This window comes from Phaenicophaeus curvirostris, chromosome 6 (genome assembly GCF_032191515.1).
Source record: "Phaenicophaeus curvirostris isolate KB17595 chromosome 6, BPBGC_Pcur_1.0, whole genome shotgun sequence".
NCBI lineage: Eukaryota > Metazoa > Chordata > Aves > Cuculiformes > Cuculidae > Phaenicophaeus > Phaenicophaeus curvirostris.
In genome coordinates, this window is record NC_091397.1 from 3274605 (window position 1) to 3299399 (window position 24795).

Here is a 24795-nt window from a genome sequence, read left to right on the forward strand (position 1 = left end):
TCGAGCTTCAAATGCCAACTTCTGGAATACGAAATAATACAGAAAACTTCAGTTTAACACAGGGAAAAATATGCTATCAGGATGATACTTAATTTCTCAGTAATAGGGGATGTTCTGTTTTTCCCTTGCTAATACAGGATATTGCTACAAGCAGAAAACTTCTTACATCTTTGGAAATTCTTTAAGCAAAAGTTAACTGTATTATCCACCTGCTGTTTAGTAAACAGTTTAAAGCAGGCTTAATTATAAGGCTGACTTCAAGTAGTGGAAAAAAAGAAGTGGATTGCTTCAACAAAACCAAGATTAAATGAGACTTAGTGCTTAGAATTAGTTAGAAACAGCAACAGGTTCAACCACACTTGATGCGTACGCTGTAGTGATGTGCTCCTGCCATGCAGCAGCAGCACCTGAAGACCAACTAAGCATCTTGCCATCTACTTTCTTTAGCCTCATCCTCGATGGGCAAAGAAGGGGACAGCTGGCACGTTAAAACCCATGTAGAGTTTTCTGCCATTACATGGCAAATCGACTAGTAAAATGGATTGGATTTTTGTCACTTACTACTTCATGAAGTGAAAACACAAGGGAAAGCATTATCCCAAAAGAAAATTTTCAGATGTATGACAAGGGCTGAAGTGACTTAACAGACTTCCTACGGGAAGCAGTAACCCAGCTCCTCATTATGCCTCTGAAAGTTCTCAATGTTAGGGCTGTAACGTGACATTTATCATGAAACCATGCACTTTAGAAGATCAATTCAAGGTTTTCTGCATATGTTCCGCCTTTCAATCCTTGACCATTTGCTTTGGCTTCCAAACTCAAGCAGGAGAAAAACTATTTACTGCCTTTGTGCTATAGGAACCTACAGTTCCTCACCTAAAATAATATTTTAATAAAGCGTTTCTATACAGAACTTCTATAATTTAAAACATTCAAAAACCTGTCTTATAATATATATATTATCATCCAAGGTTTTTTTTACAGAAGGACAAAACCCTTTCTTCGCTCAATTTTAAAGTAAATTGGTATAAGATACTGCTGAAGAGAAAAGCATCTTTTTTATAAAAGCACGTTATTACCCCCCACCCAAGAACCTCAGTCCTAACAAAGGATTCAATGCACATAACAGTATGTTCAGAAAAACAAGAAAGATAAAAAACAGAAAGAAAAGGAAAGGACACAGCCTTAGAGGAATGAGACATTACCTTTGGAGCGCACGATGTAACACTGTTTCTGTAAATTTTACACAAAAATGGCAGAAATAAATTGTAATACATTTTCAGACAAAACTGAGTCTATGTTTTATTAAACACAAGTTTTAAATTAATTTAATTAAGTTGTATGCAGAACAAGGATGCCTAAAAGAGGGCTCTAAATTTTCTTTAGAATATAAGGTACTTTGAAAACTACAGTTAAATTCGCCTTGAAAACAAAAACATAACACAACCTGCTTGCACACGCTGTTACAAAGATAAATTGTTAGAAAATAGAATCCTCCCATTCCCCTCTAAGTGTCAATCCAGTGTGAGAACACATGCACAACTTTAAGCAGATGAATAACTGATTTCAACAGATTTATTCACATGCTTGCAGTTACATCTGTGTTCAAACGCTTTGCCGAACCCAGCCCTAAGTATGTACTTGATCAGGTGGCCCACCACAGCTTAAATGTTCCAATTTACAAATGAAGCGTGTTAAGTCAGTAAGTCTGCAACTTCATACATTCCACAATTAGCCGACAACTCCCTTGTACTATGAAACTTTTCTAAAACTAAGAGAAATATGGTTTTTCTTTAAAATGTGGATTGCTATTAGACTACTGGTGTTCAGAATTACAGACGCACATTGCAACAACTAATACTGCACTTTTGCCCTGGTGTAATTCTGAACAGCAGTATCATCTTAAAACTGCTTGATCACTTCAGTTTATCCATTTATTTTCTCCCCAAAAACCTACTAGTTCTTAATTGCCTCCCTACATATCCGAAGGTTGAAGTGATCTGTTATCCGTTACACACAAAAGCATCCTACAAATGTTTTCACGCAGGCTCTGCTTTTACATCAACTTTTGACCAAGCCAACAGGACCTTCCTGTGTGATAAGGGCCCATTACACCACTTTAGATCAAAGATAACGCAACATCACCTCCTTCATATAAAATTTTTAGGGCTTTATGTTACTGTCAACTGTTCAAAAATTAGTTCAAAGGTATTTCACTCACAGTGGGAAAAAAAGTAACTGTTGATTGTTACCTGGTTTGGCTCACCAAAAAGACTTTGAAACAAACCACTATTAATAAGCTCCTAACATTCAGAAATAATTTGTAAAATCAAACCACAGAAGTCCTCAAAATTTATTTTACCCTTCACTCAGCAGACTAGAATTGTTAAGATTGTTTGAATTTAGTAACTAGGTACAGCACCACACACACAAAACATTTCTAAAACAAAAACCAGCTATTTAATTTTGAGCAAGAAAGCAAAGCTTGAGAGACACACTGAACTAACAACACCCTCAGTGGGGAAAAAAATAGCATAAATCTAGCAGTAACAGCAAAACAGCTTCAAGTTTGAAACAGCTTTTGAAAAGAGAGGCAAGAGTTTCAAGCATTTGGATGGATAAGGAACACAACCAAAGACTCCTCTTTAAACTGTAATAAAGATGTATTCAACAGTAAACTGCATGGCTAAATAACAAGGCAATAAATTAATTATTAAACAAAACTTCCTAATGACAACAGAGGCTGGTTGCTTTTTTTTTTTTTGCCTCCTATGGTTTTTCTTTATGCTTTGTTCTGCACAGCCACTTCTGTTTTTCTAGCAAGTGTAGCTTGACAGACTGTGCAACAACAGAAGTAAAGTTAAAGTTAAGCCCATGCAAGCACTCATAGGATCAGGAGTCTCATTAATTTTGTAGTACTTTATCTATTCATTTTCAATGCTTTTGTATAGTAATTTTCCTTACTGGGCACGGCCACAGGCATGATGGAGCTCCTCTAAAGAGACAGGCTTCCGTTATCAGATCGGCTCAACTGAAAAGCAGAAGACATGGCTCAAGAAGAACATCACCTAACAACTAATACAGCCACTGAGCTGGAACATCCACCATCTCCTGGCCCAAATAAATCAGGGACCTAAAGACATTAGCTATCATAGAATGGTTTGAGTTGGAAGGGACCTTAAAGATCATCCAATTCCAACCGGCCTGCAACAGGCAGGGACACCTCCTACTACATCAGGCTGCTCAAGGCTCCATCCAACCTGGCCTTGAATGAGCTACACTCATGCAAGGCTCTAAATGAAGTCCCCTAATAACTAATAATAAACATCCTTTTGGCAGCAGCTTAAAACAGAGATTAGAGTCTAAAGAGAAAGGAAGATGATTCTAGTGGTAACTGTAAACCTCTACCCCATCCTTGGGATTCCATATATCAACATGGAAACGGACAGTTTACAAATATGAACACACTCAAGCGGTGTTCAGAAAATCTGCTAAATAACTGGTGGTTCTAAGAAGTTACTCACAGAAATGAAGAAAATGAACAGTGGTGCTATCTGAAAATACAAAGAACTGGTTTAAACTGGTAACTTACAACTACCTTCAACACAGGTGTGCAATAAAGCACGACAACAGATCCCTCTGAGTACAGAAAAGTGAAATTCCAATCTCTCAAATCCAAACATTATAAAGAGATTCCCTTTGTATCCTGCTCTAGCTAAACGGTGTCGTTCCAACCCAGCTGTTACTCCTATTCAAGTAGGAAAAAAAAAAGAAAAAAGAACTTGGGGAAAAAAAAAAAATCAGTCAATGAGCACTAAACACAGCACTTCTGACACTACATATACACAATTCTGACTATTCTCCATCTTTTCAGTTTCTACCAGTGCTTTAATTTACATTCATTCTTTTCACATTGTCCTCACTGGAGCTTCCTAACAATACTTAGACTGTCTTTTCCATGCCCAGTTCCTACTGTTCCTTATAAGTGCTTCAAATTCATTCATGTCAGAGAAATTCCCAATGAATCAAAAGAAAGCTGATGATAGTTTAGGATTGCTTGGATGCTTGTTTATATTAAAACTAATCCGGAGCTTCTATTTCAAGTAAAACTGACCACCACTGCTCAACTTTCAACAATTTTTAGACATTACAGAGTCTTGCTGTGACCAGTTTGTTAGTACAGACTGCCAGAGAGATTTGCTGCCTAATTACTTTCTGTAAAGACTAGTTATTCCAAACTGCGGAAAGCAGGGAAAACACTTCTGATGAACAAGCAAAACTGTTATAGTTAGGATTCTTACTATTATTTTAGCCCTAGTAGGACAGATAAAATAAAATGCACTATCTGCACACCTTATCTGCTAAACAAAGCACATGTATGATAGAAAAATGCAGTTCTCATCCCTGCAGCTGTCTATGGAAAAAATGCAAAGATCTAAAGAGGCTCAGGTGGAGATGAACTATTTCCCTTTCTATAAATCTAATTGATGAAACTCAACATGTTCAAACAGTAAGACGGCCCATAAAGGCTGCCTTTCACACAATTTTCAGGTTACACATCTGAAGAATGTACTTCTTAATGACAAATTACTGAATAACTGAGCACCCTCTTGAGAATAAGAACAATTTCAGCTTAAAGTGTATCACTAACAGAAACAAATATATTTTATTAAAAAAAGCTGTACTGATGCACGGTACATTCCCTAAAGTAATCAGACAAATGTCACCAAGCAAGACTAACTGCTTTAATACATTGCGTTTTAAAGTTAAGTCAAAAACCGCCTAGTCAAAAACTCTCTTTAGGAGTTGTTTCCTACTTTGAATCATGAAATTAAAACTTTCCATACTATGAAGCAGAAACCAAAACTCCTCCATTAAAAAATCTATATAAAAAGGCAGATGGTTGACCTGTATGCTTCACCATCTCCCATTCATAAGTAGAGCTACTGAACATGAACCTGACTCTGCAGGTGGCTGTACACATCCACACCTGCCTCTGTGTGCGGCCTCAGTGGCTTCTGTATGGATTCTCTAGTTGTACATAGAATGATTTGTGTTGGAAGGGACCTTAAAGACCATCCAGTTCCAACCATGCTGCCACAGACAGGGACACCTTCCACTGGATCAGGCTGCTCAAAGCCCCATTCAACCTGGCCTTGAACACCTGCAGGGTTGGGGGCATCTACCACTTTCCTAGGCAACTTGTGCCAGTGCCTCACCAACCTCATAAGATATTGGAAGAAACTTTTTCCTATCTAAATGTTCCTTCTTTCAGCTTAAAACTGTTATCCCTCATCCAATCCCTGCACTCTCTGATAAAGAGCCCCTCCCCACCTTTCCTGTAGGCCCCCTTTAAAGACCGGAATGCTGCTAGAAGGTCTCCCCGGAGCTTTTTCTTCTCTCAGCTGAGCAAGCCCAACACTCATTCTGTGCTCATATGGGAAGTCCTCCAGCCCTCCGATTATCGTCATGACCTCCTCTGGACTTGCTCTAACAGATCCATACCCTTCCTGCACTGAGAACTCCAGAACTGAAGGCAGTAATCCAGGTGAGGTCTCACAACTACACGTTCATTCCCAGGATCAGTTGCCCTTCTGAAGGCCAAAAGTGGGTTTCATCTTCAATACATAAACCTGAGAACAGCAAAGACATCTGCAAGCGAGCCAGGCACCGTGGCTGCTGGTAGGATCTAAGGAGCGTTTTGAGCTACCCTACTGTGTCCTCCCTGGCTTCTAGCTGCTACTCCAGGAGTTCAGGGTGTCTTGCAGGTGCTACATCATACCTGCACACCCTGTCTTGGAGTTCCCAGTGATTCCTCAAACAGCATTAGATGTCTGCATGTGGTAGGATGAAAAAAGCTCCAGTCCAGAGGGTCACAGAACTCAAAGCACTAGAGCATGTTTTAAAAACTTAAGACAGCAGCCCACCAAGTTCCTGCTGGCTTGTTTCACTTGCCTGACTCTAGGGCAAGCTGGCAGGACTAAAGACCTTCAGAACATCCACATCCCTCTCCCCAGCAGCTGAAGGCCAGGCAGGATATCCCAGGACTCTAAAAATTACTTCAGATTCCTATAAGCAGTCAACATGAATTTAGCTTACACAGAAACGATTGTTAGGCATCTTACTCTGTCTGAATTCCCATCAAATGAACATTTTCTCTTTACAGTGATTTGATGAAAAAACCAGAATTTTTGAAGAAATCTGAATCTTCTGTATTTGATTATAGTGCTTTTAAATACTGTTCATTTTATTGTCCCACGTAGATTAAAATTTAGCATCTAACACACCCGCAGGTTGTTTTGGTGTGTGGGGAGAGACAAGGTGTTTGTGCCTGTTACGTCTAATTGAACAAGTAAGCCAAGCCTACTAAGCATAAGGGGAAGAAAGTGACTTCTGAATTAAATGCAGGAGAGAAAAGAAACTTTAGAGCCCTCAAATGACAGCTTCTTGACTGATGTGACAGCATTAAGGTTTCATGTCTATTGTTCAGATAAGCTTAAAAATGGAAAATTACAACAAGAGAACCAAAAGATAAGTCATAAAGTAATAAACAGTGAGCCGATGTCTTGTAGAGTTTATTAAACCACAAGGGTTTGGATTTTTTTCTATAGCTTTCCATATTGATGTATCCATATATCCATTCAGATTTACTGTAATGAATCACAACAACTAAAATTTGGTTTGAAGGTAACTGAGAACAAGGTTACACTTAGAATTTTATCTCTACAGAAAGTCAGAACAGTGGTAACTGTGAAAGACTTCCTCTTAGGTTGCTATTCATTTTCCATTTCTAGGGCATTTTTTAGGAAGAGACCTAAAAATGTCTCTTATCTGAACTTCATCATATCATACTGAAGATCTTTTTCAGGCAGAGAAAAAAAGAAAGATAAGTTCTCAAGGACAATTTACTCCTTTATGGAGGACAGTGAAGCGCCATTCATTCTTACGCCCCAAGAAAGATGGCAAAGAAAAAAATAGCTTTTCTATTTAAGTAGCTACAGTAAAATTTACTTTTGACACCACCAGCATTATTTCACAAAGTTCCTCTCAGCACAAGCCCAAAGTTATAATCCAGATCTTTCCAAATTCAAACTGTTAAACACTAACAGAGGCAGCTTTTCTTAAAAGGGAGTTAACAGGAGGAATAATTGGGTAAAACATGATATTATTAGCGAGTTTAAAATACTAATACTGAACCTAGAATACAAGTACTTCAGCCACAAGACCTTGACAAATCAGGCCTGACTACTTATTGATGGTAGAGTCTCACGCGTTTTCTACAATTTAATGGAATATGGCTACATAATAGAAGGGATTTATTTTTTTGTTTTAAGTTAATGAAGGAAATATCTGATTATTGGCACATAATTTTACATCGTATTGGTACCAAAGTACTCATTATATGCACAAGTTAACAGAATTATGCAGCAATATAGAAGAAAAGCATGTCAGGAACAAACACTCAAAAATAAAGTTAAAAACACCCAAAATTCAAAATAACAAACAAAACTCTCAATCATCCTTCACTAAAAGAAAAAATCAGCCAACCAAGCTCCTCCCCCAGCTAAATTATAATTCATCATATTTTGAAGAGGACACGCAAACCCATACAAACCACCTCTAGATCTCACTCCCTTTGCATACGATGCTCAACACTGTAATCTGCAGACAACCTGTTAAGATTTGGTTGGAACACACGTAAAGCCAAAGAATCTGTTTTCTGCACACTAAGGATTTATTGCATAAGCCATATTCTTAAGGTAAAAAACAATGAACACGGAACATCCATGTAGTACCAGCTTCTAGTCCAAATTAACGCCACAAGCAGATTGCAATAACTAACGTTTCCTATTACGGCTTACACTGTAAGTACCCACTCAATCTTATTTAAAATCAGGTGGATAACAAATAATTTAGCAATACCATCTTTCTCATGAACAGCGCTTCTCTGTTTAAGAAAAGCTCAACTGCAGTATTATGTCTACTCACATGAAAAATTGGGAACCATTGGTATGTTTCCCTCGGTTTGCCATTGACAAAAGGAACGCTCTGTCATGTTTGAGAATAAAGTTTTCATCTGTTTGAAGAAAAAATATGTTTGTCAGATTTTCCCTGGCAGGGACGCAAGTCTAAGTTTCTTAGTAATTTATGGATGCTATGAGGAGAAATTCTTCTGCCGTCGAAGAAACATGGACAGGGTGAAAAATAAAAAAGCATAAATCAAGTTGAAACAAGCCTTTCAAAAGTTACAGTAGAAGCAGATATGAAAGCATTCTTTAAGTTTCAGATATAGCATAAACATCTCTAATGAAAAGAAATTTAAAGTCATTATTAGCGTCTTCAATAAATATTAAATTTCATCATTTAAACCCAGCCCTTTCTGAATAGGAACAAGGCTGGCAGACTTAGTCACATCCTCAAACAAGACTTAACACATGTGGTACCATTATTTACGCAGCATGCATCTCAGGTAGAAAGACTGAGAGATAAAAACCATGGTATGGCAAGCTAAGAGACAGCCATTCAAAGCAGGATGTCTCAGAACACACAAGTGAAAAAGCCCTGGATAACTGAATAAGAAACTCTAGAACATATTCTTCCTGCAACCGAAGTATAAAACTGATTCAGACTAAAGTAAACATGCATTTTATACTCCAGTGAATTAAAGAGGACTTCTGGTTATACAGCAGAATATAAAACCAGATCTTCTGAAGCTCATTTCCAAAGCTAAAACCAGCAATTACAGTGTACAAAGCCATTATTTTTAAGATTACATATCAAAACACAATGCTGCATGTTTAGCACTCACTGACTTTAGAAACAAACCCTAGTAACTTCGTAGCAAGCGGATCTATTCAAGACTTTACTTTGACTCAAGGCTGTAATATTCCAACACCAAACTACATCTCAGCTGAAGGCAAACTTAACAGCAAGCACTTAACCACATAGAGCTGTTGGGAAAACAGAGGGCCAAGGGCTGTCACAAACACATACAGCGCCTTTATTAACACCTCAATACCATAGTAACTGCAATTATATGTCTTAAAATGAATACTTTGCAAACTCACCGTTTTCCTTCCCACAACAGATTTTAAAAGAGGTAAATGTGCGTTTATTTACACATTCTTTGCAGGTAAAATAACTTGTGCGGCATATAAACAAAGTCAAACACTTCTAGAAAGGAACACTAAGCATACAAACCTTGAGTAGGGAAGGGAAGGAAAGGGACATTAACAAAAGAAGAAATAACTGTTTAGAGCTGGAAATTATGCCAGTATTCTTTCTCGGAATAAGTCATTAACCCTCAGAAAGGTTAGACACAGAACTCTTCAGTTCTTCAAGCAACACAGATATCCATCTACAAACGGACATATCAGTTGTCTATATATTTACTAGGGAGGGTACAAGGGAACAGAGTTTGAATTTGTGTTACTAAGCTTTTGTCTCTTACCTTTTCATTTTGCAAAAGACCACATTCTCTATAAACAAAAGAATATGTTGACAGTTTTAGGCAGGAAGATAGGAGTTTATTCATGAATAAAGTTGCCTAACCTCCATGCTGAAAGTCATGTTTAACCAATAATGTTAGCCTTAATTAATTGTCAGTTAAAGTTAAATATTACAAAAAAATTATCTGGAAGTCATGCATATAAAATAATTCTCATGCAACATTAGTTTCATGCAAAGGGTGATCTATATGTAGACCTGTTTTCATTAAGTAGCTTGAGAATCAAGATTCGTTTATCTCTGAACTGAATAAAGAATCTGCAAAGGTATTTGTCCTCTTACCTTTAAAATAGCCACCATAAATAGATTCACCTCCTTTTCCATTACCTACACATTAAAAAGCATGAGTTAAATCGTTTGTTTCATTTATGAGAAAATTTTACATAATAGTTTATAACAAACCAGGACACTCTGGCCAGTTAGGAGTATCTGAGCATAAGCTCCTTAATTAAAAGCCACAGCCATGCATTATCCCCTTGGCACTCAAAATATTGAGCACGAAGACTGACTTAGGACTTCTGAACATTGGGAAGTCTGCAGCAGGGCTCCAAAGCCAAATCCTCACTGGTATTTGCTAAAGCAGCAAAAGACAGAAAAACAACAGCAGCAAACAAACAAAGACAACAGTAGGTATGATCAACAACTGTGCCTGGCTCAAAGCAGCTGAGAAACTACGAGTCTGGATCAGATAAGAAAAGATACCCTTACTTCTGCTTGACTCTCAAAACAAGATATTCCCTCATCATGCCTGTTTTATCAGGTACAAGACTTTAGGACAGAGCGAAGAAGACAGGCGTTTGGTAAGGACAGATACTTAGGGAAAGACAACAGGCTAAAACACTATTTTGCATACATACTGCAGGGAAGGAAATAAAAAAAAGAAACTCCAGGAAAATCTCCTTTTAGAGACTCATCCATTGAACACTACCAGCTTGTTTGTTACTTAATTATTTTTAACCTTATTCAAAAAGTTATGCCGCTGTATCAATAGAGCATTACTAGCATTGCAGTTCAGACTTCAGTTTGGATTTAAATTGTTTTAATCACAGATAGAAAGGTTTGGGTTGGAAGGGACCTTAAAGATCATCCAGTTCCACCTCTGCCATGGGCAGGGACACCTTCCACCAGACCAGGTTGCTCAAAATTCTCATCCAACTTCGCCTTGAACACCTCCAAGGATGGGGCAACCATGACTTCTCTGGACAGCCTGTTTCAGTGCATCACCATCCTCACAGCAAAAAATTTCTTACTAATATCTAATCCAAAATAATAAGCCAGGTGTTATCAATTCAAGTATGGTCTTTTTTTTCCCTTTCTTACCTTCACACATTTTTCTAAACAAATATTACTTCAGTTGAAACAACTCATAATTTCAAAAGTTAACAAACAAGTGGGTGATCTGCGTTACACTTCACAGCAAAGGAAATAGTTTTATGGCATTCTAATACTTCCATGGCATTTTCTAAAGTTACATTATAACCATAAGTTATAACATTTCTGTTCTGTTAAAAACGTTTCAGCTCTAAAAACATATTTTACCTTCGCTGAAGTCCCCACCCTGAATCATGAAGTTTTTAACCACACGATGGAATGTAGTGCCTTTGTAACACAGCTTCTTTCCAGTTATTTTGCCAATTCCTTTTTCACCTGCAAGAAGGTTGAAGAAAGAATCTACAGATTGTCACTGAACAAATTCCAAGGGTCTAACCTCTCTAGTCCTAATGGATATAAAAGAGCCATAAGAATAGCACAACTATAAAAGATAACACTGTCCTGCCTTTTCACCGCTCATTAATAGCAGAATGGACCCATATACAAAGGACTCTCAAGCAAAAATTAGGATTCTTCTTAAAATAAAACCCCCTCCCAAGAAAGGGTGTACTTATCAGCACCTTTCAGCTTCATTCCACCACTGGAACAGGCATCCCACACTCGCTCAGAGGACAGTTAACCGGTATAATCCATACCACGTAGTGCTCTCCAATGGGTATGTGTACCTGTTATCCCCAGCCAACACTCCCTTTCCAAAACCTATTGTTCCTCCAACAGAAATTAACTGATGGCCAAATCACTCCAAATTTCAAACATTCCATTCCGAACAGCCCATTTGGGCCAGGGTGAGGGCAAAAAGCAGTTTGTGGCACAAACCCCACTCATGGCACTGCTGTTTATCACAACTGCTGAAGAACAGAACTTACTTGCTACTACCCTGACTCTCTATGCCCATAACCCATGTCTCCTCCTATCCCATTTTCCACAGAAGTTTTCCAAGCAAAGCTATTAATTACAGGGATGTACGCATGCCCTTTCACCCCAAAACGTGCACCCCTCTGCCACAGCACTGAAAATCCCATCACTACGTATCTGCCTATGTTCTGGGTCACATTTCAACATGTTCCTCAGGCTATGGATAAGCCCCTTACAGAACAGAATCCCTGACTGGGTAATTGAGTGGGTACATTAAGGTGAGGGCTGAGCTTTAGACCACGGGCAGTCTTTGCAGTCCCTTTTTCACTATCCTTTCCGGTACTGCCAATTCATCCTTCTGTGAAGGATGTGGATGACCAAGATGGGCCTACTACCCCTAGACACAGTTCTCCTCTCTCATACTGTGCAGGAGATGGCATCCTTGCGTAGAACGTTCTATTTAGATGCTAAGAAAATCAAGGTTCTGACAGTACAAGGCAAAAGGCCAGGGAAAATAGCATGTACGATGCAGATAAACCAGCCAGATAAAACAGCGCTGGAAGAAACTGTCAGTTCAGGGTGGTTGATGGGGAAAAAAAGCCCTCGGGCAAACTAATGGGTAACACAGATGTAATTAGCGTAAATGAGAAAAGAATTCATGTTAACCAATGCAACGCCAGCCTCCAAGCTCAGCCATCCTGAGATCAAGATTGATAACTACCACAGCAGACAAGCGATTAATATAAATTAATTCTCGTAAGCATTGCATTCACCAAAAGAAATTAAATTACTTCAAGTTCCTCTCTACACTTTTCCCTCCCCCACAGAAATAAGTTATCATGTATTCATTAGCCAATTTTTAAAGATATTTGTCAAATTATCATTCTATCCTACGAGTATGCAGTAGCAAATACAATTTGCAAAAAATGAAACAAAAGTTTCAGGTAGCTCTTAAGTCTGGGAGATTGATCTCAAGAGCTGATCTCCTAATTTTGTGCTTACTTTCAAATGTTCTTCCAATTAAAGACAGGTTCCAGCTGAAGATATCAAGGAAACCTTACAACCAATGGCAGGACAGAATTAAAGCAAGGATGCTGTACAACAAAGTCAACCTTTTTTTTAGAAGTTGTTCTTTCTTCTGCTTGTTTGTTTCACTCCCCATCACCTTCAACACCTTTTCCTTCCTTTGTCTTTATCTCCACCTAACATATTTCTAGCAACGCCGCTGTAAGGATTTGATTAAACAACTCTAGAGCTACAGAGCACAGAGCTCAGACATTACCTTCTTCAGTCTCCTACTACGCTTTGTACTTATCTTTTGTAATCTACTCTGATCAAGATAAACTTCAAACGAGTTCCCATTTTTCTATGGCAGCTGTACCATTCTCTCCCATTTTCAGTCTATCCCAAGGTGTCTGTTTAATAAGCTTAAGTGATAAAATCAGGAAACAGAACAAAAAGAGGGGGCACCACAACACAGACCTCAAAGAAATGAGATAGGTAGTATTCCTAGGACCTATTCATACTAAGTTTATAGAATCATAAAGCTCTTCTAAATCTTTACAGAGATTATCTAGAACACATCACACTGAAATTCGAGCTTCGACAACATGAACTTAAATATGTTGATGCATAAGTGTATCAACAAATTTGTTTCGCATAACTAGTGAACAGCTTTCAGCTAACTGAAGCCAGATGTTAAAATGCTGCCTGCAAAATCTTGTTGCAGTATCTTAATGACTGGAAAAGAGTTATTTCATATACAAGGCAAAGGCGTCACTGGCACAGTTGATCCAAGGTCCCTTACTTTGTTATTTCTTTCCTTACTGGAGCCTGGGGAGCAGAAGGGATTTATCTTTTTTCTCTGCACAGAACAGAAGGGGTTTGGGGTGGGGGACGACTCATGCCTTTAATTTATTTTGCAAGACTTTTAAAGACTTAAGTGGTTTTCAGCATCAACAGCAGAGCCAGCCTTTCAGTGACCCCATCGCTCAGAAACCCACATCTCTGCCTCCTTACCCCACCGTGCTCTGCTAACAGACTGCCTTGGATCCCAAACTACAGAGGAACCAAGCCTCTCCCCTCATAGAGCTCAACTACTGACCCTCCCCACTCCCTTCCCCACAGCTCTAAGTTGCTGAGCATTCAGGTATAAAAGACCAGGAGACCATTGAGAGAGACAGAACACATTCTTTGCATAAATAACAATTCCATAATAACCTCATCAAAATTATTCTTCAACTTACAGCTGAAAAGTCCCTGAGGATCTGTACAAAACAAATAAAACCAACCAACCAAACAAAAAAAACCCCACACATCAAAACCCTCACTCTTCCAATCATTAGAAAACAAGATTTAGAAGTTAAGTAATGCTTAAAAAAATAGATTGGAGGGTGCTACATTATACCCAGACATTCTTTTGCCAGTGCTGTCCCTTTGATTTAATACATCCCTTCTTTCCTCTTTTCCACTAAACAATTCCAGGATTTCTAAAGGGCCATCAAATTCCCTTCCAGTCCTTTGTTTATTAAAAATGATTACATTTTCTCAGATTTAATAGATGCTCCTGTCCTCTGATCCCTTGTAGCACGTCTACAAACCTGAAATACACTCAGAATTTTATTATATATTATCGACATTTTACACAATAAAAAAAATCATATATATCCCAAATTTTACATAGTGTCCCAAGTCAAATGTCACCATTACAGTGTGCAGTGACATTAATATTTAATGTCTTTCCTGATAAACCCTAAAGCCGTGATAAATCCTGAAGAATTGCTTGCCTTTATTACATTTGTGCAACTTGAGTGATCAGTAATTCTATCATAGTTTTAGCCTTGCCAATCACTTCCACCTACAGGAGCCCCACACTAGGGACAAAAAAAAAAAAAAAAAAAAAAGTCTTCATTCCATAAAAATCAGTTTAGCATTCTTTAATCAGGTATTACCTCTATTACTCTAACTCAGTCACAGTTGCAGAACACCACGCTATAAGGGGCATGGTTTAGTGTTTCATAGGAATGGTTGGACTCGATGATCCGGTGGGTCTCTTCCAACCTGGTTATTCTATGATTCTATGATCCTATGATTCAAATCCTCCTCAGTGTTAACAAGTCTCAGCTTTGTATTTACCAGAAAAAAAAGCAATTAGCACTTATTATGCTGAGGGTTACACTTGTGTAAACAAATAATGATGGTAAGAAATATTAAAAGTGTTAAATATAAACACACTGCTTACCTGAGCATAGGCAAAGGAAGTTTTTGCAAGTCTTCGGACATATGTCTGAGAAAAGCTGAAACATAATTCGACCAACTAGAAGATAAAAAGCAAACAATTAGGAGTTTTACAACTCTTTATAATGATACAAGAAAATCTGCATATAAGGAAAATAGCATATTTTGAAAATACAATTTTCTGAGAGGAAGTTATTTTACCAAGCAGAATAAGAATATCTCTCAAATACGCACATATTAAAATGAGGCAGGAAATACCACCATAATTGTAAAAAAAAAAAAAAAAAGAGAAGAAAAAAGCAGTATCATTATATCCAGTTTATTAAAACTCCCAATGATTCTGTTTTTATTTGAACCTGGAAAGCCAAACTGATTTGCTAAAAAAGTTCATCCTGTCTTTTCTGTTTTGAAAAGATGTGCCATAAATACAGGTTCTCAGAAAGCTGGAATAAGTCCCCCCCAGTACTATGGTGAAAGTAGTACATTAATTACTACATTTCCACTATTCTCCCCTGTGATCATTAACTAAAAAGTTCCATACAGAGCTAAGGATTACAGATGCACTGACACTCTCGGCCTAAAATCCTTTAGTTTAAGAAAAAAAATACATATAAGAACTAAATCTGAAAGATGAGAGGCAGGCAGAAAAATAGTAAGAATGTCATGGCTAATGTTCCATTTGCCAAACACTATGACCCAAACAGAACTTTCTTTCTGTATAAAGTGAGGAGAGTAACTCTCACTAAGTCCATGCTCTTGGTGGCAGTTACAACAGACCCTGTAAAATTATTAAAACACTAAAGAGCAGATTAATATAAATTATTTTAGAACTGATTCACATCTTCTATTTTAGTTTCCAAGATACCAGCATGTATATTACTAAAGGGAAAAAAAAAAAGAAACAACCCAAAAGCTCCAAAATATATGAACTCTTTCAAAAATACACGATTAGCAAAGAAAACGTTGCTATTTCTCAAGGTTGTGGAATAGCCATAAAGCCCATCTACTGGCCAGCTGTGGCATCAGAAGGCCAGTAGGCATCTGTCAGTGAGCACTGTCCTCTGGTGGTGAGCACTGGTAGGATTTAAAAAAGTAACTACTACCAGAATTGCTTTATTCAATAGCTTATTACCAAGAAAAAGTCTGAGTGGCTCCTAAGAAGCTGCATTCATTTTCAGGGCTTTGTCCAAAGGGATATAATTGCCAGCAAGGTGAATTGTTGGCACAAACACCACATGCATTTTGTACTCTCAGATCAAAATTCAATACGCTTTTAGCTGTTTTATTAACTGCAGTAAGAACGTTCTCTGAGCGTTCGTCATTACAGCAAGAAAATGTAAAGAAAATGGGTCAGGATAATCTCCAAAGAATGAAGAAACAGCAAATAACCTAAGACCCTACATAAAACAGTGGCAACCATAACCACCGCTATCTGGAATAAAGAAACCATTAAAGGCTACGTGGACTGAAGATTCATCCAGAGAACACAACATAGCAGACAGGTTTGCAAGAGTTATCAATTTTCATTTCAAGCACAGTAATTCAGGAGAGCTGAGTAATTCAGGAGAGCTGAAATCCCACTCCTCTGCTTGCAGAAGAACAGTGACAAAGTGCTTTAAAAGCCACGTACAGATTTCCTCTCACATTCACTGTGTAAGATAACACGCCGCCTTTCAGAGATAAAGTTGTTGCTATCTCCATCCTACTAAAAGCAGAGAAACACAGAGCAGCTGCTGATGTACCAAGGTGACAGCTGCCAAATAACCAAGAGGTGTCACCGCCCAGGGGCTCCAGAAGGGACTTGTGCCCTCAGGAGCACAAGGAGCCTCCTGGTTACCAGTCGCATTCATCATATTCAGCCCGTTGCGCAGCAGACACCTCTGCTTCTCTTGTCTGGTGGAAAATGCCATCTTAACTTCTCGAGGATGTCAAGGCAGAACATGGAGAACGACATTCATTACTGAGGTTTGATGATTTCAACAGTTTCTTTCACCAGTGCTTTGTCAGTAATCCGTCTGCCAGCTTCCCATGCCTTTCAGCTCCCACAAACTGTTTGTGATGCACATATTCAAAGATTACAGATCCAGTTTAGAAGATAAGGATATCTCTCCTCCCTGTAGCCTAAGGTACTGTTTACCCCGTTATATACATACATATATAAATAAAATGTTGCTGTGTGCTTACAAGACAGAAACCACCTACCGTGCACTCATCTGGTGGGTTCCTCTCTCTATTGTACTTCAACTGCACGAATACCACGATCACTGAAAGGTTTAATTTTCCACTGACAATCAATTAAATGTGCCAGAGGGATCAAACACGTTTTCACACCTTGATCAGACAAATATGTATGAAATAACAATTGTTCATAAAAAATAAATAAAGGTCTATATAAAATAGAGGTGTACAAAGTATGCTTAGAAGCTACAAATCTTCCTCTCCTCTCTTCCCTCAATAAACAAAAGGAAGCATCTCATTTTAAACTTGGGAGTTGAGGTATATGCTGACACAACACTGATAAAAAAAGCCTTGAAGGTGCTACTGATTTCCTCAGATTTAGAGACACCTTCTCGGAAATGATCCAGCTGCACTGTAGAGAGAAAATTTCCAATACTTCCTTCAGCTTCATTTCCCAGATACAAAATTATATACAAGCTTTCTGTGACTAACCGTAAGACCTGACAAGTAAGTTAAAACACATACAAAAAAGTGCTAAGAAGAGTTATTTGTGTAGGTGATGCCTGCTCACAATCCTGCTTCAGTTGGCTCTAGCCAAAAACAGAGCCTGTAGAACTACCTTGCTTTGCTTCCAGACTGAGCCAAAAAAATCACGGTTTATGTTTTTAATAATGAAACTCTCACCTAACCTGTGATGCAAAACCTTCCAGTACCACGAGGAAGTTGTAAAAACTATTAAAATCTATATTTTAATGCATCAGCAGGCATGACATTTTGATTTAGTGTTGTTCTCAACAGAAGAGCAATTCTCAGCAGCTCATATCTGTGAAGACACGTTCTTCTGTAGCACAGGGTAGATCTGATAGTACATTACTTTCTGTGCTAGCCAATACCATAGAAAAATATCCAATCATAACATAAGATTTGCCTATTATTTGTCAAACAATGCTTTGATAAAGTATTCTGATTTGTTAGCATGCTTATATCTTGCTTTTTAAAAATATTTTTGATAGAAATTAGAGTAAGTGATAAAAGAAGTATTCACATTGCTGGTAATTACATACAGTAAGTGATGCATAATGTAAAATCTAAGATGTTCTGAATGTTGATTTCATAAAGCACTATATGTAGCTAATGAGTGATATCAATTACAGAAATCAGAAAGCTTAATGACCAGAAATAACCCAATTTCAGAACTCTATTTTCAAACTGAGAGATGAAAACTCTTTTTTATTTGTTTCCAACCCCCCGATCAATTCTTCAGCTGAGGAAGAACTGGTACATGATCCAAATTAAGTGGTAAAAAGTCAGGGTAGAAATATCCACTCTACACTGTAAAAAAGGCTTCTGCTAGAAAAACTTATCAAAGCAATCATTGATTTCAAATGTTTATCCAGCAATTTCCTCCAATTTAGCTGCTTAACTATTTAGAAACAGCCTCGGGAGACAAACACGTATTGCTTGAATGTATTTTTCCATGTAAGACAAACTGCTTTGCTAGATTATGTTATGTTTGAGCCATAAAGGTGTCAATTTCAGACACTCTCAAGACAAACCTAGTTATTCAAAATTAAATTTGCATATATTGGTTTTGTCTATTTCTGACTTCTTAGAGCAAACCAGTAGGAAGCTGTTGCAGTCCTTTTACTTGTATATCAACAGGAATATCCTGCTGAAGGAGAAAGCAGGGATTACAGCCACTAAGACAGTGATGTATATCCCTTACACGCAAGACCAGGAAGCCTGTCAGAGGTCCAAAGGCCTGGACAGATTTGCATACAGGCTTAAATAACAGCTCACTAAAATGACTGTATTTTAATGTTATTAATTTATTTAGATCTAAATTTATGAACACTGAGTCATATAAATCTAAAGAGACTGCTTTAAAGTAGAAACGTAGCTACCGTTTTCAGAAAAATAAACCCTTACCGTGGAAAAAGAACAGATTTTATTTCAAGTACCAGTTATAAGATGGATGTCCCAGTTCCCCTAAGCAAAGATCTACAGTCTTCGCACATTAACCCTTTGCTAGTGCTTCCTTATCCCACCTGACACTCTATGCAAGGAAAGATTCCAAAAACTTCTTTCCCCAGCTCTCTACAAAGCCCAGCCTTCCATATACTACCTGAAGCTCCTTCCATCCAATCTTCCGTACTCTCCACAAAAGCAAACATATTTTAGGACTGCACACAACACCAATTTACTGTCTCCAGTTTCACAGAAGCACACAAGTGAGAGGCTACACTTTCTCTTCTCCGGGCGGAAAAGGTTGATCAGTTTGGTCGTCTTTTACCGACCCAATTTGTTTTAGACCCCCAGGTAAGTCTTCAGAGCATTTCATCCTGCACTGACAACAATCTGGATTAGATTATGATTTTTATTAAACCAGTTCCCTCTCAGTCTACATCTCGCTTCCCTTCCACACCCTCTGATGTGGTCCCTCACAGAGCACACCCCTCTGCTCCTGCTATACCACGCTCAACCAGACCTGCAATCAGTTCACAGACAAAAGTGCTCATCTATTTTCTGCTGATCTACAACTTTTGGCCTTCAAAAGCCTAAAGGATAATGGGAAGCCAGTTGAGAACAGCTTCTGTCTTCAGGAAGGGTGACAAAAACCCCGTAAGGCATCTCTAGTTCTAATAATACAGGCACAGTACTACAAGGACTTTTGCAGAGGAGCTTATTTGACATAAATTCACAGCAGCTGAAATCCCAAAATACACTGAACTTCAGGCAAGTAACAAGAAGGAGAAAAGTAATGAAAGAACAGATTGAGAAGGAAGGAACATACCCCAGGAAGGAAGGAAGGAAACTGAAGCGGGACAATAAAGTGAGCAAGGGAACAAACAATAACAAAAGATGAGAGAAAAAAAGTAAAAAAAATATGAGAAAAAGGAAAAATCTTCCATGAAGAAGACTAAAACACAGCAAAAATCAGTAATTATAACATACTTTATGATAGATAAATCCAGTCAGGGGGTTGGGAAGGGGTGATGAGTGAAAAAAAAACAAACAAACCAGAACCAACTTGGGATGGCCACATAAACTGATCCAGCAGCAGACAACGTATGGACATCCTAGCCAGACTTCTGTTCTATTTATCACAGTACCTGAAATACTGAAACTCTACACAGATTTGGCAACACAGAGTAAAGACAAAATTATTTAAATAGGCACCTGCTGCCATCCCAAAATTCCTGGAATACTGTAAGTAGTATATTCCTATGTGTATGCTTTGTGTCCAAAGCCACTAGCAGAGGGACCCAACAGAAGCGCTGCCTGTACCCCTATCAAAATAAATGCTTATTCTTAATTTATTCTCAGTTTGGTCTTTAAAAATTAGGAACCACAACATGCATTCATAAAAAAAATGCTTATCAGGCAACTTACTAAAAGCGACCTAAATTTAGATTTAAAAATGACAAAGCCTACGAAGCTTGCCCCACTGCAAGAGGCAGTGGCAGGCATCAAGTTTTATCCCAAGATTCTACAGCTAAAAATGAAAACATGTACACAAAAGCTCTAATAAAGCTTCTGAAAGCACAGAAAAAGCTCCAGTATTCACTCTGTGTTTTTCCAGGGATCTAGTTGAAGAGTAAAGCTAATGTAAACTCTGTAGCCCCCTTCTGTCTCAAATACGCGCACCTCCCTTCTCCCCTTTCCAGCTCCCTCTCATCCAGTCTGCATGCTGCTCTCCTATTTTTAATTGCCACAGGTATCTTAAACGCTGGGTAAGCAAAGTCTGTAAAGGGAAACCTAAGAGTTGGCAGCTATATGGAGGAACGTTTTTGGACTCCAAGCAACCCACATCGTTAAAAATGACACAGTTTCGTATTCCACAGGCAGAGAGACGCCTGCAGCACTGCAAGAGGCTTGTCCTCTTACTCTCTGCATTCTGTGGAGAGATGTCAGCTCAGCTTCTCAGTGCAGACAGAGCAAGGGAGACGTCTTATTTCTGGGCTAGCAACAAAATGCAGGATTGTTCTTTTCCTCACTTCATTCTCCCTACATATAACAAAAACTGTGAGGGTGGTGAGGCACTGGCCCAGGTTGCCCAGAGAAGTTATGGATGCCCCATCCCTGGAGGTGTTCTAGGCCAAGTTAGATGGGGTTTTGAGCAACCAGATGCAGTGGGAGGTGTCCCTGCCCACGGCAGAGGGGTTGGAACTGGATTATCTTTAAAGTCCCTTCCAATCTAAGCCATTCCAAAATTCTATAAAAGAAAAAAAAAAACAAAAACAAACAAACAACCAAGTGGACCAACTTATTGTGCTGAAGTAAAAAAAAGTATTGTTAATTTGGAAGTACAGCAGTTTAAAAGTTAAAATTACTACCTCACTAGTACCAGCAAGAGAATACATCTCTTCGAGTTAGTGCTTCATGTCATTTAGAAGCACTGCTTTATCATTCACACTCGATTCAGCTTTTGAAGGTCATCTAACAGCTAAAGAGCACCATTTATGCTTCTTAAATATAACCTTAAATCCTATGACATAGTTGCACAGTGAATTAATAACTAGACACTAGAATACAACAGTATAACCAGATTATACCCAAGTCCCTACATTGACATTTCAGAAATGGGCAGGTTTTCCTGCAAAAATACAAGTCATTAGTCAGGTGCAATAAAACCAGCAGGGCTCTGAATCTGATATACAGCTGCAAGATTCCTGTTACATTAAAGAGAAAATAAATACAGACACTAACAGAGCCAAAGCCCCTGTGCCTGCTCCAGGTGAGGAAAGCTCTGCAGCACCAACGCTGCAATTTCTCTCTTGACATCGCTATCAGTCTTCAAAAGCAAGAAGATGCAAAAGAAAACAAGGTAATCCACTTCCACTCGAGATGCACAGCACACGGCTGAGCAGGGGACAAGGCAGGCAACAAGAATTACCCTGAAATGGGAGCAGGAACATGTACGTAAAGGAAGGGCAAAAGAAAACAGCATGAAGAGAGATTCTTCAGCTGGAGAGTCAAAACAAAAAGAATGAATTGCCTTTTCTGTAAATCAATTCCATCAAAATACTGCAAATACAGCTGACCTAGGACATTTTTAGTAGTCTCATTCCACAGGAAATCTAAATTTAAAGCAACAGAAAATGTTAAAACTCCATTTATATTAACATTTTTCTCTTCAATAAAAGTATTCAGAAAAGGCAGTGTTAGTTAAAATGACTCAAACAGGAGTCAAAACAGGGCATATCTATAAATCTGTTGCTATCAGGTCACTGAAGTTAGAACTGAACCTCTATTTTTGGTGAAAATAAAAAGTAAGCCAAATGGGTTACAGTCCTATTTAAATGCAACTGAAATTTGAAAACACAGAAACATAAATTCTTATTTCAAAGGCTTTCAGAAGAACACTGAAGCAGAAAATGAAAGTGAAAGCATGATGAAGGCATCGCATTTATTCATTTTTTTGGACACAGACAACAGCAACATAAAGCACTGAGTATACACGACAGAACTCATACACACGGATTAATTCACATTCCAAAAGACGGGTGAGTAAATCCATACAACCATTTTTACCAAGTGGGGAAAACAGAAGAGGGAATCGAGCAGCTATTCCAGGATTAAAACTCACAGTCTGCCACTTACAGGAGATTACACTTCCCATTGAGAAAATGTGAGTGGAGAGATGGATTATTTGTTAATTGTTTTGGGGTTTTTTTTCAATCAGGCCACCTCATCAGTTCTTCCTAGAGGTTTAGAAGGCTCAGCCTGTGCTGAAGGAGGCCTGATTTAGCTCTGATGGACTCCTTTAACTCCAATGGACCCCCAAGTTTAATTACACCATGATTAAAAACATCTCTTGAAGCAGCTCTCCAGCTCCCTCCCAACATGCCCCACTTTTCCACAGTTTATACAACTGCAGATGTGTGACACGCAACCAGAGAGCACTTGTCACACAGAACGCTTTTAATCTCCAAAAACCAGCGTCAGTGGGAGCCTTAGGAATCTCTTGTCTCTGCGTACGCAGATAAAAATACAACCCAAGAGAGAACAAAAAGCACTCGACATCCTAGTAAACATCAGAAGTTACTAAAAAGTGACTGGGAAACAGCACATCCGTGGCCGAGCTCATTGCTGAGTCAATGATTAAGGTGGAAATGCGATAGATCCCCCAAAAATTCAGGGGTTGCTTCCTATCCGGGAATTTGCTCCTTATCCAGGGGTTGCTCCCGATTCAGCAGCGCACTCCCCAATTCACACAGTTCCTGCCCTATCCAGGGCTTTGCTCCTAAACCAAGGGGTCCCTCCCCATCCAGGAGGTTTCTCCCTAATCCAGGAGTCACTCCCTTATCCTGGGGGGGGGAAAATAACTCCCGGCTCACAGGGTTCACTCCAGATTCACAGGGTTTGCACCCTTATTGGGGGGCTCCTGCCCTGTTCAGGGCTTTGCTCCCAAACCAGGGGTTCACTCGCGATCTAGGAGGCTTCTCCCTAAATCCAGGGCTGCCCCTTCCTGCCACGAAGCCACTCCCTTATCAGGAAGGGGGGTCACTCCAGATTCACACGGTTTGCACCCCCAGTGGGGGGCTCCTGCCTTGTTCAGGGCTTTGCTCCCAAACCAGGGGTTCACTCCCGATCTAGGAGGTTTCTCCCTAAATCCAGGGCTGCCCCTTCCTGCCCAGAAGACCCTCCCTTATCAGGAAAGGGGTTCATTCGGGATTCACAGGGTTTGCACCCTTATTGGGGGGCTCCTGCCTTGTTCAAGGTTTTGCTCCCAAACCAGGGGTTCAATCCCGATCTAGGAAGTTTCTCCCTAAATCCAGGGCTGCCCCTTCCTGCCCAGAAGTCCCTCCTTTATCAGGAAGGGGGGTCGCTCCCCATTCACAGGCTTCACTCCGGATTCACAAGGTTTGCGCCCTTATTGGGGGGTTCACTCCGCATTTACAGGGTTTGCGCGTTTACTCGGGGTTCGCTCCCGACCCAGGGGTTCGCCCTAGATCCGAGGGGGTGTCTGGGGGTTGGGGTCTGGCTCCCTTACCGGGAGTCACCCCGGATCCGCAGCCTCACCTGGCTCCCGGTTGATCTCGATCTCGAAGAAGCACTGGGGCCGGTCCCGCACCCCCATGGCGCCTCCTCGCCACCTGCAGCACAAAGCGGAGGATCCTCAGGTTCCCCCTCCCGCCGGCAGCCCCGGATCCGACCCCTCCAACTCCCTCCCAGCCCATCCCAACTCCCTCCCACCGCCCGCCGGGCTCCGGTTACACCGCGCCGCCCCCGGGCTTTTGGGGAGGGAAATTCACCCTCGCGGAGCGCCCTCCCCGCTCGCAAACAGCCTCTGCGGGAAAATGGGAGACCCCGCCACCGCCAAACACCCGCCTCACCCCCTTCCCCGCCTTCACCTGGCAGCTCCGCCGCTTTGTTTCTTCCTCCCCCCGCCCCGAACGCCATTACCGGCCGCGCTCCATCGCCCCGCCCCGGGCCCGCCCCCCCCGCGCGGCCACAGTGGCGGGAGCGGCTCCTCCCCGGGGGGGCGGCGGGGACGGGGGGGGCTGTGGAGAGCTGGGGGGCTGCCCCAGTGAGGGTTGGGGGGCTGTGGAGAGCTGGGGGGCGGTGGAGAGCTGGGGGCTGGAGAGAGCTGGGGGCTGGAGAGAGATGGGGGGCTGCTGCTCAGGGGGTGGGGGGCTGTGGAGAGCTGGGGGGCTGCTGCAGTGAGGGTTGGGGGCCTGC

General features: G+C 40.1%; 1 protein-coding gene across 8 annotated transcripts in view; it reads right to left on the reverse strand.

The window, feature by feature from the left end:
* Positions 1–24540, reverse strand: part of NKTR (natural killer cell triggering receptor) — a 43635-nt gene extending 19095 nt beyond the window's left edge. For 6 of the 8 annotated variants that reach the window (XM_069859135.1, XM_069859134.1, XM_069859133.1 and 3 more), the window contains exons 1-6: positions 24468–24540; positions 24136–24209; positions 14936–15010; positions 11047–11154; positions 9790–9834; positions 7990–8077 (exon numbers count right to left, since the gene is read on the reverse strand). In XM_069859135.1, the coding sequence (XP_069715236.1) occupies positions 7990–8077; positions 9790–9834; positions 11047–11154; positions 14936–15010; positions 24136–24193 (374 nt within the window). In that variant the 5' untranslated portion in view covers positions 24194–24209; positions 24468–24540. Of the gene's footprint in view, positions 1–1200; positions 1234–7989; positions 8078–9451; positions 9480–9789; positions 9835–11046; positions 11155–14935; positions 15011–24135; positions 24210–24467 lie in introns of those variants that run through there. The other 2 variants (XM_069859136.1, XM_069859137.1) reach the window with 2 other exon arrangements.
* Between the last annotated feature and the right edge of the window lie 255 nt (positions 24541–24795).